Raw genomic sequence first — 14074 nt, 5'->3', positions numbered from 1 at the left:
TTTGGGCTCGGGAACCTGCGGTTCTGAATCGGAACCGGAACCGCCGGTTCGGCCGAACCGGCCATGTCTAGGTCGGCTTCACCGGCCCTTGCCTATGACAAGTCGCCGATAAGAGGCTAGAGGGAAAAAAAAAAAAAAGAAAGAGAAACAAAAGGAAAAATACATAAATAGACCATTCGAAAAAAAATAATAATTAACAATTGTTCACATCGATATTGACCGCACCACGTAAGATGGCCGAAGTCAATGTCCACGATTTAGGGCCAAAATTGGTCGGGTGGCCTAAATTGGCATAAATGCAATTTGAACTCAATTAAAAAAAATAGCACTAAATTTGCACAATATCAATAGATTTAAGACTTTTTTGTAATTTTCCCTTTGAAAACTTTCAAAAAAGTTTTAAACGTGTTACACTTACACCAATTCAATCTTAAATATATCAATTTAGCTCTAAACATTTTTAACAATTTGTCAATATAGTCCATTCGGCCAATTTAGATAGGAAATTGATAACGTCGATATTATTTGTCTTACGTGACATGATCGACGATGATATGAATTATTTTTAAAAAGTTCTTCCCTTTTATTCTTTTATTGTTATGGACCGTCAGTCGTCGTCCAACCGTCGAGGCCCAGCAAGGAAAGGGTAAAATTAGAATAAGACAAAGCCCAAAAGAAAGGAAAGGTTAAAGAGAGATTCCACCCAAACAAGCGTCCAAATATTCTCTCCACAATGTTTTTGTAGGGTTTGGTCAACTTTTTCATTCTCTTGGTGCGTAACAGAGAACTTGCCCTTCTTTCCAAAATTACTTAAAGTTTTTTTTGGCAACCTATAGAGTATGCTATGTTTAGGTTCTAATAAGAAGTGAATCCTTCCATTTATAAAGTGTACATGGATTCAATATCTACGGTGGCACGAATAATATGTCAATCTTTTCCATTTAAATGTGTCCAACCATACTAAATCAATTAGGCCGCGTACAACGCTTCTTCATCGATCAAGCACGGATGACCTATTTTTTTCCTTTTTCTTCAAAGAAACCTCATTTCATTCAAGAGGCCTCGGAAGAAGAGTACATAATTTGAGCTTCCAAACATAACAAATTCTTACTGTGCGAAGCACATGTTGATGACGTAGGAGTCGAAACTCTGATGATTCGCCTCGGATGTGGGATGCTACTATACGATTCTACCTAGCGGTAATCATTCGAAGATAACGTGCAGTCTATCTTCCCACCATCACTCCCTAAGTTGAAAGAAAATATTTTTTTTCCTTCATTGCTGGGAATACCTTCGAATTTTACATCTTAGAATTCAGACGAAACAGTTTAAGGACTTTACTCATGTTAAAAAATAAAAAATAAAAAAGAAGAGTAAAGGGGGATTTGCAACCCAGCTCCGAGGAAAAGTGTTTCAAAATGGGGCTTTGGAGACTCAATTCGGAACTTTATTTTGGACTCTAGAGCAATGGGCCGAAGTGAGATTAGGAAACAAGATAAGCAAATTGGAGCACCCTTTGAAACGTACTTGTTCATCCCACGATCAACCTAGTTCTGACCGGGCAAGTGCAAACCGAAGCCCTTCGAGGACTCCTAGGTTTTCTGCTTGAGACGTAGTCTGGGCTTCACCTTCCGATCAACCTCCTCGACAAGTCGCAGCACACTCCGGCAACTGCTCTGGATCTTGTTCGTTCCCGAAACTAATTTGTTCGCAGCACAAGTACTGTTCAAATCGAAGCCCTTTGATGATAGCGTGAATGTTGTTTGTTCAGTAGCCCGTTGGCTCTTTCAATAACATCCATCTACTTAAATTTGCAACCTAAACATCACGATTCCATAGTCAATAGCAAGTTATGGCACATACATAAATTTATACATACATATATATATATGAATGTTATTTGTTCAGTAGCCTGTCAACTCTTTCAATAACATCCATCTACTTAAATTTGCAACCTAAACATCACGATTCCATAGTCAATAGCAAGTTATGGCACATACATATACATATACATAATAATAAAGATTACATATACATATACATATATATGTATATAAACTAGTCGTAGTCACCCGTAGGCAAGAATTTCAAAGGCCAAGCCCTACCGGGACTAGGCCACAAAATAGCTAGCCAGGTGGAATGGACACACAATAATTGATGGGTCATGTGGGTCAATGGAAGTAGTTCTTATGCTATGATAGTCACAACTAGCATCAATTTTGTTCACACACATTTTAGATATTTTCTTTTATTTCACTATCGAGGTTGTGAAACTAAATTTCGTGGTATATAGCACATACTATGTAATGCAAGGGTTTATAAACCAATTTTCACTTTGACAAAAAGCTAATAATAATCACAATAGTAATTTAATAGGCACCATCCTAAAAACATGATATGCACATGCTCCAATCCTTTGCCCGAATGCATAACAAATATTTCCTACTATGGTTTCCCTCTTTCGTTGCTTTCCCCTAACGTGCATTTGGCTGGTCTTTAAAACATTAAGGCTCTACTTATTTCACGAAAAATGTGGCATTTACAGAAAATATTTTTTAGGAAATCATTTTTCAAGAAAATGACAATATTTTCATATGCTTGGTTGGAACACGAAAACGAATTGGAAAATATTTTTCGCCGTTTCATAAGGAAAATTAATTTCCACCACACATGCCTTTTAATCATTTTTATTTTTTTATTTTAAAAAATCAATTACTTAATTACTTTCTTTTATCTTTTTTCTCTTTTATTTTTTTTCTTTGTTTTCTTTTTCATTTCCTCTTGAGATGGCGACCAACCACCGAGCCTCGCCACTAGCCGGTGAGGCTCGAACTCACCAGATTTTGGCAGCCGAGCCTCGCCAACCTTGGCCACATGGGATTTGGGGAGCCTCGAGATCGCCATCGGCAAGGCCGACAATGGCCTCGCTTGATTGTGATTAGTTACAGGCCGAAGAGAAGGAAAAATTAAAAAAATTAAAAAAGAAAAGGGAAAAATAAAAGAAAAATAAAATTTTATTCAAGAATCGAAGTAGGTTTTCTATATAATTCAAATTTATAAAAAAAATAAATATTTAAAATAAAGTAAAAATTTATTTAAAATAAAGGGCTTGCGAAAGAGAGGATGAAGGAACAATAGGAAAATGTTTTCCTCTTCTCAAAAATAGGAAAATATTTTCCCTACTCTTGAAGGAGTTTTTTTCATGGGTAGAAAATATTTTCCTTGACTAGGTTATTTTCCGCGAACCAACCGCCAAAAAATCCGAAAAATATTCTCCTGAAAGTTATTCTTCGCGAAATAAATAGAGCCTATTAGAAAGAATTTTTTCCACCAAAATTGAAAATATGTGTGTATGTACTCATTCAACGCTAGAGAATTTGTAGAAACATTTTCGTTGGCGGTAGGTGATGACATGTTTGTGTTTTTTAATCGTCAGAAAGCAAAAACCTCCATAACTAAACAGAGAAACAGTACACACCCGGTAGGTGATGATATATTTATTTGCTTTAATGTTTTCTTTTTATTTAGAAAGAAAAATGTCCAAAATAAAACAGAAAAACAATACATGCGCGTTAGGTGATTATCCGGTAGTTAGAGTAAAGCAATTTTTCTAAACAGAATGTTGCGTCAGGATTACAAAACCACTCCCACGGTTGTACTTAGAATTATAGGAAAAATTTCAAATAAAGACCCGAAATGTCCCCATTTTCCGAAACAATGCTTCAAATTAACCTTGTTTTAAATAAGGGTTTGAATTGGACATTATTTCACATAAAAGGCCTAAAGTGGTCATATCAATCTAAAAAAAGAGGCTGACTCACCGTTTAGTTAGGGACATTTTCGTCATTTATATTTTTTGTCAAAATATAATTTTAACCTAATTTTTAGTTAAATTAGTTATAAAAAGCTAAAGGCTAAAAAAAGAAAAAGAAAATACATGCCCTTTTTTCACATTGATATGACCAAGTCGAGCTAGAATATTTAGCGGATCAGCCGACCGATGAGGTGAGGCCCTTATTTGAAATAGTCATAACCACTTCAGGCCCTTATTTAATACAAGGATAGCACTTCAGGCCTTTATTTGAAATAATGATCACTTCATGCCCTTATTTGAAAAAATAATGACATTTCAAACCCTTATTTGGATTTTTTCTCTAGAATTCTATCATACCATAGTCTTCCACCTGATATCTCCAGTCAATTGGAATCTTGGTTCACATGATTTTCTAATAATGCTTTCACACTCCTATGTTTTTTGAACACTCCCACCTATGGTATTACTTAATACAATGTTCATCCAACGATCGATGATTGACTACAACGGCCTAAAAGAATTCACTCGGACACGTGATCTTTGTTTTTGTTCTATTTTCTGCCAAAAATCATGTAATTTGATTAGAGAATTCTGATTCTCCCACATGAGACATAGGCCAAAAAATAAACACAAATTTTTAGTCGGATTTATATGAATAATGAAAGTTAATTAAAATAATAATCACTCCCCAAGACAATCCAATAATTTAGCTAAAAACTCCCGCAAATCTCATGAGGAAAAAGACATAAATGCTCCCTGAGTTTTGCCCCAACATACAATATCGTCCCTAAACTTTTAATTTATTCAATATGGTCTATAAACTTTAACTAAATGTGTAATTATTTTACAATCATATTGTGCCTTGAAAATTAGATGCTAAAAAGGGGTTGAGTGCGCTTCAACCGGATTGATGAGCCGAAACCATGGTGAATTGGTTTTGTAATATGACCGATTTAGAAAGAATGGCTTGAAAGGTTGAGACTGAACATAATATTTTTAAATTATTAAGAAGTCCATGGTTATGAGGGGATAATACGAATTATTTCTATATTATGTACCATAGAATAAAAATCATACACTTGAATTTATAATTATCTTGCTTAAAATTGCCGATGAGATCGTTATAACAACTTTAGATTTTTTTTAATTGAAAAATGAAACAAATGAGCTTATCAAAGTTACAATTGTTTGGCTTGGGTTGAACTGATAAATAATCGATATTGTTGTCACTAAATAATAAGCAAAGCATAGTACATAATGCTTGAAGTGAGATATAGATTAAAGACGGCGTTTGATAGTCGGGATAAAAATCAAGATAAGACAAGATTTATCATCTCCTGTATTTGGCTCTTGTGTAGGATAGGATAAGAGATAAAAAGGGGATATAACCTGGATATAATTATTCCATGGGGCAGGTGGGATAAGGGTGGATAGGATTCTTATGTCCATGATATAAAAGCTATTTGTTTCGCACAACAAAATTCTTAAATAATAAAATTAAAAAAAATTAATTTTGAATTATATTTGAATTCTAATATTAATGCTCACATAAAAATAAAAGATAATTTTTTTATATATACCCGTATGTATTTATAATTTTGAGTTTCTTTCTACTTTATAATATATATTTTGTGCATACACACATTTCATATCCATATCATTACATATTTTAAGTATGGTAGCAAATCTTTATTAAGAAATGATGGAACGAAATAAAAATAATGAAAAAAAGATATATAAAAAATTAAAAAATAAGTAAATAAAAATGAAGTAGAAGAACCATATTTTAAATGAACAAATTCAAACTTAAAAATGATCTTTCTAATTCTCGAAGAATGTAGGACAATGAAATTCTATAAATAAAAAAATCTAGAAATCTCCATCTTCTTCTCTTATGTATCTCTAGTTCATGTTGAAGTTTCAACATTCCGTTATAGTTTTTTAATTCACATCAAAAATTTACGAAAACGGCGAGAGAGTCGAAACTTTTTCTAGATAGTTGGTTTTTGGTTCACGTCAAAAGTTTATAAAAGAAGAAAGAGAGTCAAAACTCATTCTTCTCTGTAATTTTATTGCTCATGTCAAAGTTTAACCAAAGTAACGAGAGAAAAAAGCTTTCCGTAATTGCAAATGTAAATGATCATATTTTCTCTCTCTTATTAGAGTTGGAAGTGAATTATGAGAGATTTGTATACTCTCCGTTCGTGCATTTTCAGATTCATTTACATCGATATGTGCAAATGCTAAATAACGAACATCATAGGATATGTACATATCCGACTTTATTACTGTGATTCACCAAACAGTGGATATGATATGGTAAAATTCCTGAATTTCATATACTATACTGTCCAATCTTATTCTAGCTAGAAATCCAAATAACCAAACGCAGAGTAAGTATAGGAAGCGTAGCACTAAGTATATATAGAATGATGGGGGTCTCTAACACAACATGTGTAGATTAATTGTGTATGCAATATAGGAAGCGTAGCACTAAGTATATACATAGAATGATGGGATTGGGCAAACTTCGGGGATGGAAAAATTATAAAAAAAAAAAATCATAACCTATTGTAATTGTGTCAATTTACTTTTTTTTTTCTTTGCCAATTGAGTTGGAAACATTTTGCATTTATGCAAATTCAGTTCATTCGATCGGTTTTGCGGCGACGTGGCACGGCCCGAACTAATGTAGACAGTTTTAAATAGTTATTTAGTAGTTTTTAAAATTTTTATTTATTTATTTATTTATTTATTTTTCATTTCTTTCTCTTTCTTTTTTTTTTACTCCCTTCCTTCTTCCTCTAACAGGTCGACGAAGTCAGGCGATGGCCGATGAGGTCGATCTCGCTGTCGTTGGGCATGGTTGAGGCTCATCGTAGCTAGGCGAGGCTAAAAAAAAAGGGAGAAAATTTTGTGAAAAAACTTTGTAATAGGTTGAGTCCTAAACTTATTGTCCAAATATCAATTTAGTCCTCGATTCTTCGATTTGCTAATTTAGTCCTACTAGTTTGCGCAAAATTTTAATGTAGTCCTTTCGATTAGGTTTTTTTTTTAAAATTGTTGACTTGACAACATGCCATGTAGGACGAACGACCGAAATCATAAGAAAAAGCCCCTCTCGACGATTTTGATGAAGCTTTTTTTTTTTTTAGTCATCTTTTGAATTATTTTCCACGTGGATAGATAGGAAGCTTTTCTTTATTTGCAAGAACACCCCAAAAGGAAAAGAGGTCCCCAGTTTCCACTGTCCCACTAAAAAACAGTTTTGTCAGGGGCCAATACGAAAGCAGATTAGACCGAGACAAGCCCAGAAGAAAGGGAAAGCTTAAAGGGTGATTCCCCCCAAAGAAGCGTCCAAACATTCTTTCCTCTATGTTTTTGTGGGGTTTGGTCCCCTTTTCCTCTTCTCTTGGTGTCCATACAGGAACTTGCCCATTTTCAAAAAACCTAATCAAAATAGCTGCATCTTTCTCTTAAGAGATAATGACACAAATGATCTTCGAACTTTGGCGCAATGTGTAATATGATCTCTGAACTTTAAATTTGTTAAATATATTCCATAAACTTCAGTCCAATGCTCAATATTGTCCTCGAACTTTTAATTTGTTCAATGCGGTCTTTGAACTTTTGGTACATGTTCAATTCAGTCCCTAAAATATATAAAATTGTCCAATATTGTCTCTAAACTTGAATTGATGGAATGAGAACATTCAACAATTTCATACGGTTGATGGACTAATTGATCATCAACCAAAAGTTCATGAACTATATTGAACAAATTAAAACTTCGAGGACGGCATTGCATATTGGGTCAAAGGTCGGGGATCACGTTGAACAAATTTAAAGTTCATGGGCAACATTGCACATTGAGTCAAAATTCTTTTCATTGTCCCTCTCCATAAGCCGGTCGTGTCCAATTTTTTTTTTTTTTTGTTTAAACATAAGATTAGTCATCAAAAACATATTTACATGTTACTAAAAACGATATGTTCGTTAAATTTAAGAAACACATTCTCATTTGTGAAGGCGCACATGAACACAATATGTATGTTGGTACGAACAATATGTCGATTTATTTTCATTTAAACGTGTCCGACCATACCAAATCAACTGTCCCGTATACGGCGCTTCTTCATAAATCATGTATCCGAACTAACTCATTTACAACACATATACAGCTCAGTCGAAGCGCATCGACAGTACTAAGAACGTGAAATGTGTCCCTAGCCGTCCAACTCTTTCGATAACATTCGCGTGCTTCAATTGGTAGCCTGAAACATCACGAGTTGAGGGATATATTCACTTGGGCAAAAAGGCTAAGTGAACACAATAGTATTTCCAATAAGGACTGTCCTAAAATCATGATCTTCACATGCTCCACTATTTCGACCGAATATTTCTACGATACTTCCCTCTTTTGTTGACTCTAACTAAAGTGCGTTCGGCGGGTCTTTTAAAAAAAAAATAACCGAAATAACTTTGCACACTCGCTTATTCAACGCTAGAGAATATATGATGAATTTATATGGCGTTAGGTGATAATTCATTTATTTGCTTTTTCAATTGAAGACAAAAACCACTCCAACGATTTTCATATGAAAGTCTTTTACATAATATCCCCGATCACGAAATCAGAATCCGGAATCGCTCCAATGACGAGGATCATGTGAAAGTTTTTTTTTTTTTTACGTAATATGCCCGATCGTTTTTTATTGAACGAAATCGAAATCCGGGTCCGGGCAATTTCCTAATTACTTTATTTAAACACCTAGAAACAACAGGTCCATCGAACGATGGACCATTGATTTCGGGGGCCTAGAAGTAATTCCCTCGAAGACGTGTGATCTTTGTTTTTTCTTCTTCTTTTTTCTTCTTTCGGACAAACATGGAATTCGTTGGGAGAGTTCTGATTCTCCCATATAAGATATATAATATAGGCAAAAAAAAAAAAAGACAAATTCTTTATGTCGGATTAATGTGAATAATTACGTTAACACTTAACAGTAATCACCCGAGAAAAAATCCAATTCGCCAACGACCGGGGACCAAGCGTGGGGCCCCGGCACGAGGGCATCGGGATTCGGTAAAGAAATGCACAACTCGCCACGTGGGACCCATCCAGCCACCCCCATCCCGTTTCCCTAGCACTCGCTCTCCGCCGTCCGATCCGAAACGCCTCACTAGCGCTCCTCTCTCTCTCTCTCTCCCCCCCCCGCAATTTTCTTCCCTCTCCCTCCATCTCCAGTCACTGCAAGTCAGGCAGAGGAGAGAGAGAGAAGGAGAGTTTTTCTCTGCAACTAGTCTGGAGCTTTCCCCTGCTCCGAAGAAATTCAGGGCCTAGCTAGCCACACGCACAGTGTGTGTACAAGCTGACGTGCTTGCTGATCCGTCGCATCGATTTCGCCTCCATTTTTGGCGCGACCCTCAGCTCCCTCTCTTTCCTCTGTAATCGCCACATTGCCTCGCCGCCCCGCTTGCTCTCCTCCTCGCTCGGGGGGATTTGGACTGGTGGGCATCGATTTGCTTCCCGCCGCCGTTCGCCTCCGGTACGTTGTCTGATCTCCCTCCTAGAGTGGCTGGTCGTGTGCCTTTTTTTGCGGTGGCTCTGTGTGCGTTTGGCTAGTTCGCCCCGAACATTGTGGTTTTCTCTTTCGTATCTTCCCGTTCTGTTCGTTTCGATAGCTGAGAGCCTTGTGGAGGGTGGGAAGTTTCGAGCCTGTTTGGACAATGGAGTTCTTATGCTGATTGATTGGTGCGAATGTCGGACCTTTCTTGGCTGGTCTTCTTCTAGTTGGGTTTGGTTTTAGAGGTTCTGTTTTTTTCCAGGGCTATAATCCATTTAGAGAGTGAATTTTATTTCCTCGGGTACTCAGCAGGAATCTTCCTATTTGCGCGCTTGAAACTTTTGGGTTCTAGTTTTGGTCACTAGATCCGGAGTCCATGGCATTAACTATGAGTTTACTGAACATTTAGATGTAATGCTGGTGAATAACCGGGACGATTTCAATGATAGAAGGCCAATTTAGTACATAGAGCAGCACGCCTTCAGGTCTAAATTTGACTGCCAGTCCTTAATTCATGGTGAAGAAAATGCATTACGCAAAGGTGCTGTAGTCACCTACCCATTAACATTGTAGAAAACCAGCAAGTTTGTGCTATTAGGTTCTTGTGACAAGGCCAGTGTTTATGCCCTTGGGCGCCAGTGTTTTCTTTTTCCTTTATTCTTTTCCAGGTGCGTGCAAGTGTTTTTTGTCCATTAGAATGTTTGAGGCATATAATTGTGCATGCTAAAATACTAACTCATTAATCAAACTTATTTCTCCTTGTATCCCCTGAATTATGCTGGTCCGATGCGTTGGTCATGTCATCAATTAGTGGCAGATGGAAGAAAAGGACTGCCTTCTTGCATTTATTAACTCGGCCTTCTCCGTGTTGGCAGGGCCTTTTTTTTACCCTTGGGTTCGGTATTGCATTCAGATTGTCACAGAATAGCAATTTGTCATCGTGAACTGAGAGCAAAAGCCCAGATGTGAATTCTGAGAATATCTGATGTCATGCCATCTGATGTTTGATCTGGAAATTGACACCTAGTATCTGCTGGAGATATGGGAGCAAACGTTGAGGTGAAAAGTTACCCAAAGCTTCAACAAATCTCCAAGAAGGGGAAGGAGAGGATCTTGTCACCTCGTGGGTCTCAAAGTATAAAGTTCCCAGAAAAGTTAACGGTTGAAAATCGTCAGTGTCTGCAAAATGTGCGTCAGCACCGTGAACCAGAAGAAAATTTAGATTCCCGAGCAATCTGCCAGAACAATTCGGGAAATCAACAGAAGCACTTCTTAAAGGGAAAGGTCACCAAGGATGATGAGCTCGTCAAGCACATGAAAAACTTGCCAGGCTATCTCCAGAGCATGGAAAAGGGAGAAAACCTTCAAGGTAATGCTCTGAATGTTGGAGTTCTTGATTGGGCACGTCTTGAGAAATGGAAGCCAAGTCAAAACTGTGATTTTAGAAAAGGTAGGTTCAGTTCATCTCTGAGTGGCAGCGACAAGTCTTTGAATATCCCTAAAGGGTCATTTAGCACTGATGCTCGCACTGAGACACTTGCTCAGAAAAGCAAGCTACAGGCTTCCGCTGATTTTGGTCCCTGTTCTTCTGGTAAAGATGGCCTTTCTCGATGTCCAAGACCAGCTAACCGGAAATTCGTGTGCGCTCAAGATGCCGAAAATGTTTCCAATTTCACTTTGGATGAGAAGATGAAGAAGAAACTAGCTTCCACATATGAATCTTCTGAAGGAAACCATTCTAACATTAAGCGTAAAACTGGCAGGACTGAAGAAGGTAAAAGGACTGCTTCGGGTACCAATAATCCATCGAACTTGAAAAATCACAAGAAATTTCTAAGTTCGAAGGACAATTTCAGAGGTTTTGATGCTCATGCAGTGAAGAAAGTTGTGGAAATTCCTCAACTGGTTTCTAAGGAAAATTATGTAGAGCGAAAAAACACTTCAGGCATAGGTGCTTCATCATCTTCAGAATCAGGGAAACTTGAGGTCCCTTTGATTGCAAACAAAGATGAAATCAATGAAAAAGTGGATGGTCCTCGGGATTCAGATATACATTTGGATTACAAGTTGTCTTCTGGAAAGCAGAAAAACATAGTTCTTCTTTTGCCCAAAAGATTTCCCAAGAGCAATCTTGCAGAAATGTCACAGCAAAATGATATCATAAGAGTCTCAGCTCAGAGTTCCTGTCGAGTAAATCAGAGTAGTTTCTCTGGTTCCTTACTCTCCGAGGAACATTCCACTGAACTATGTCCTGAAATTCCATACTCCTGTCCTCTGCCATCTCATGACACGACTCCTCGTGAAATCCTTCACCGACCTGTGATGCTGTCTCCTGATTCATCTCCCTATTTTCCTAGTTTCTCTGGTTCCTTACTCTCTGAGGAACATTCCACTGAACTATGTCCTGAAATTCCATACTCCTGTCCTCTGCCATCTCATGACGCGACTCCTCGTGAAATCCTTCACCGACCTGTGATGCTGTCTCCTGATTCATCTCCCCATTTTCCTAGTTTAAAGAAACTGCCTGACATTCCCTCAGAAGTCAAATGTGGTCTGAAGCACCGTTCAAGCGGTGCGTTGTTGAATCAAAATCTAGCTGCTAACTTGAAAATACTGGAGCTAGAAGCAGCTGAAATGGAATCAAGGAGAGGCAGCAATTCATCTCCCAATTGCCGATTCAGCTTTAGTTTAGGTCGGATGAGGCGGAGTTTCAGCTTTAAAGAAAATACTTCTGTTCCACAGTTGAGGTCAACATATGTCAGTGCCAAGTCTGGTCCAGTGGGAACTGGAGATGCTCCTTGTCTTGACATCTTAAGCCATGACAGAGTGAACGTTCCAACAAGAGGTAGGTCCAGCCCTTTAAGAAGATTGTGGGACCCGCTGCTGAAGTCCAGATCAGCCAATTCTCATAGTTCAGCTGAAAATATCGCGCCATTCAAGGGGAAGTTGCACTCAATGAGCCCCAGGCCAATAACTGCCAATGAACTACTAGTCGTCGAAAAGCATGACGAATCGAAAGTTCAAGCTCTATTGCAGCTCACAATGAAGAATGGGCTACCTTTGTTCAAGTTTGTGGTTAACAACGACAGCAACATTCTTGCAGCCACAATGAAAGATTCACCTCCTTCTGGAAAGGATGGTGCTGGTCATAGCTACACCTTTTACTCTGTTAATGAAATCAAGAAGAGAGGTGGGTGGATGGGTCAAGGGAGCAAAGTTAAAAGAGGTGATTTCGAGTACAGTGTTGTTGGTCAGATGCAGGTATCGGACGAATCATTTTCTCATTTGGCAGCAGAAAGTTTCGGTGAGCACACTATTACAAGAGAGTTTGTCTTGTCTGGTGCAAGACAGGCAGATGCAGAGTTGCCAGACTTTCTTCCTATCAGGGAACTCGCTGCCATCGTCTTCAAGATAGGAGCTGATAATATTAGATGTGATGGAGAACAAGCCAATTGCTGTAAATATTCGAGTAACTGGAACCCCGAAGATTCTTTACAAGAGCATAACTGCCATTTCAAGTTCGCTAATTCGAACCACAAACCTAGCTGTGTCTCTGTAATACTTCCAAGGGGTGTTCATGCCTTGCCTAACAAGGGGGAACCTTCACCACTGATTTACAGATGGAAATCTGGTGGATCATGTGATTGCGGTGGCTGGGACATTGGTTGCAAATTGCGAGTGCTCTCTAATCAGAACAATTTCTCTAATACTCCGAACTCAAAAGCCTGCTCATTCTCAGATTGCCTCGAACTTTTTGTCCAGGTAGTTGTTTGATCTGATTGACATCTTTCTCTTACGCATCTTGTGTGGCTTTAATCATTCATGATGTTGCGTGTTTGTTTTCATTATGCAGGGAGAAGCTCAACTGAAAAGCCCCATTTTCAGATTAGCACCATTTAGGAAGGGGATCTACTCCATCGAGTTTGACTCGTCGATCTCATTGTTACAAGCATTTTCCATATCTGTTGCAGTCCTTAGCTGTCAAACTTCTTCCGATCCATCTGAAGCTGATTGCTCGCCTGAAATAAGCACTCTGGGAGAACTGGCTTTGAGTAGGAACGTCCCTATGAGAGCCCCCTCTATGATAAAACAAGGCCGAGCTAAATATGCTCCATTCCCACCCCTGTCCCCTGTCGGGAGAGTTTGAACCTGAACTTTCTGCAGAGATGGATATTTACATTCCCAGCCGTGAGAAACCTTCAACAGGACGGCAAAACAGGTAATGCGCCTTGAAAAAAACCTTGGCGTACATTGCTGTTGCGGACACTTGTCGTCGGAGACTTGAAATGACGATCAAGAAAGATCCATTTCGACGCAAACATTCGGCAACGGATTCGTCTTTCCATTGCATTCCTATGCAAGCCGTAGTACCGTATTAGAACCAGCCTTGTACAAAGAAAAACAACGTCAATTAAGTGTAATCCTCCATTTTGTCCTTGAGTGAATGTAACACCTACTACTCTCTTGCTTATAGCAGCAGCGGCAGAACAAACGGACTGAACGTTAAAAGTTTTGACGTTGTTGGTGCTGCTTGCATATTTACCTATATTATTTTTAAGTAAATGACACAAAACATCATGTCATTCTCATTCGCTTGTTTGCCTGTGTTATTTTCACAACCCCGACTCTACAAGTGCAACGGTAATGAGACAGCCGACCTCCTATCGGAAGAATGTAGCCTCATAAAACAGCA

At 38.2% G+C, this 14074-nt stretch overlaps 1 protein-coding gene across 2 annotated transcripts; it reads left to right on the top strand.

Moving 5' to 3' along the window:
- The first annotated feature begins 9050 nt into the window (after positions 1–9050).
- Positions 9051–13826, top strand: LOC115734670. 2 transcript variants are annotated; one of them, XM_048282499.1, is made up of 4 exons: positions 9051–9682; positions 10257–11614; positions 11768–13143; positions 13235–13826. In XM_048282499.1, the coding sequence occupies exons 2-4, from the start codon at positions 10423–10425 to the stop codon at positions 13526–13528; spliced, it is 2862 nt and encodes a 953-aa protein (XP_048138456.1). In that variant the 5' UTR covers positions 9051–9682; positions 10257–10422; the 3' UTR covers positions 13529–13826. The 2 variants fall into 2 exon arrangements, with proteins under 2 accessions (XP_048138456.1, XP_048138455.1); XM_048282498.1 differs by having other exon boundaries at positions 10257–11722; positions 11876–13143.
- Positions 13827–14074: the final 248 nt, after the last annotated feature.

The sequence above is a fragment of the Rhodamnia argentea genome, chromosome 7, assembly GCF_020921035.1.
Source record: "Rhodamnia argentea isolate NSW1041297 chromosome 7, ASM2092103v1, whole genome shotgun sequence".
Classification (NCBI taxonomy): domain Eukaryota; kingdom Viridiplantae; phylum Streptophyta; class Magnoliopsida; order Myrtales; family Myrtaceae; genus Rhodamnia; species Rhodamnia argentea.
The sequence above is the reverse complement of the archived record's forward strand: the minus strand, read 5'-3'. Positions and strand labels throughout refer to the sequence as shown.

Coding starts and splice junctions, on each gene's coding strand:
- LOC115734670 (XM_048282499.1), top strand. CDS start 10,423: ATGGGAGCAAACGTTGAGGTGAAAAGTTACCCAAAGCTTCAACAAATC. Junction 11,615..11,767: donor TTCCTTACTCTCCGAGGAAC/ATTCCACTGAAC, acceptor TCTCTGAGGAAC/ATTCCACTGAACTATGTCCT. Junction 13,144..13,234: donor GCCTCGAACTTTTTGTCCAG/GTAGTTGTTTGA, acceptor TTCATTATGCAG/GGAGAAGCTCAACTGAAAAG.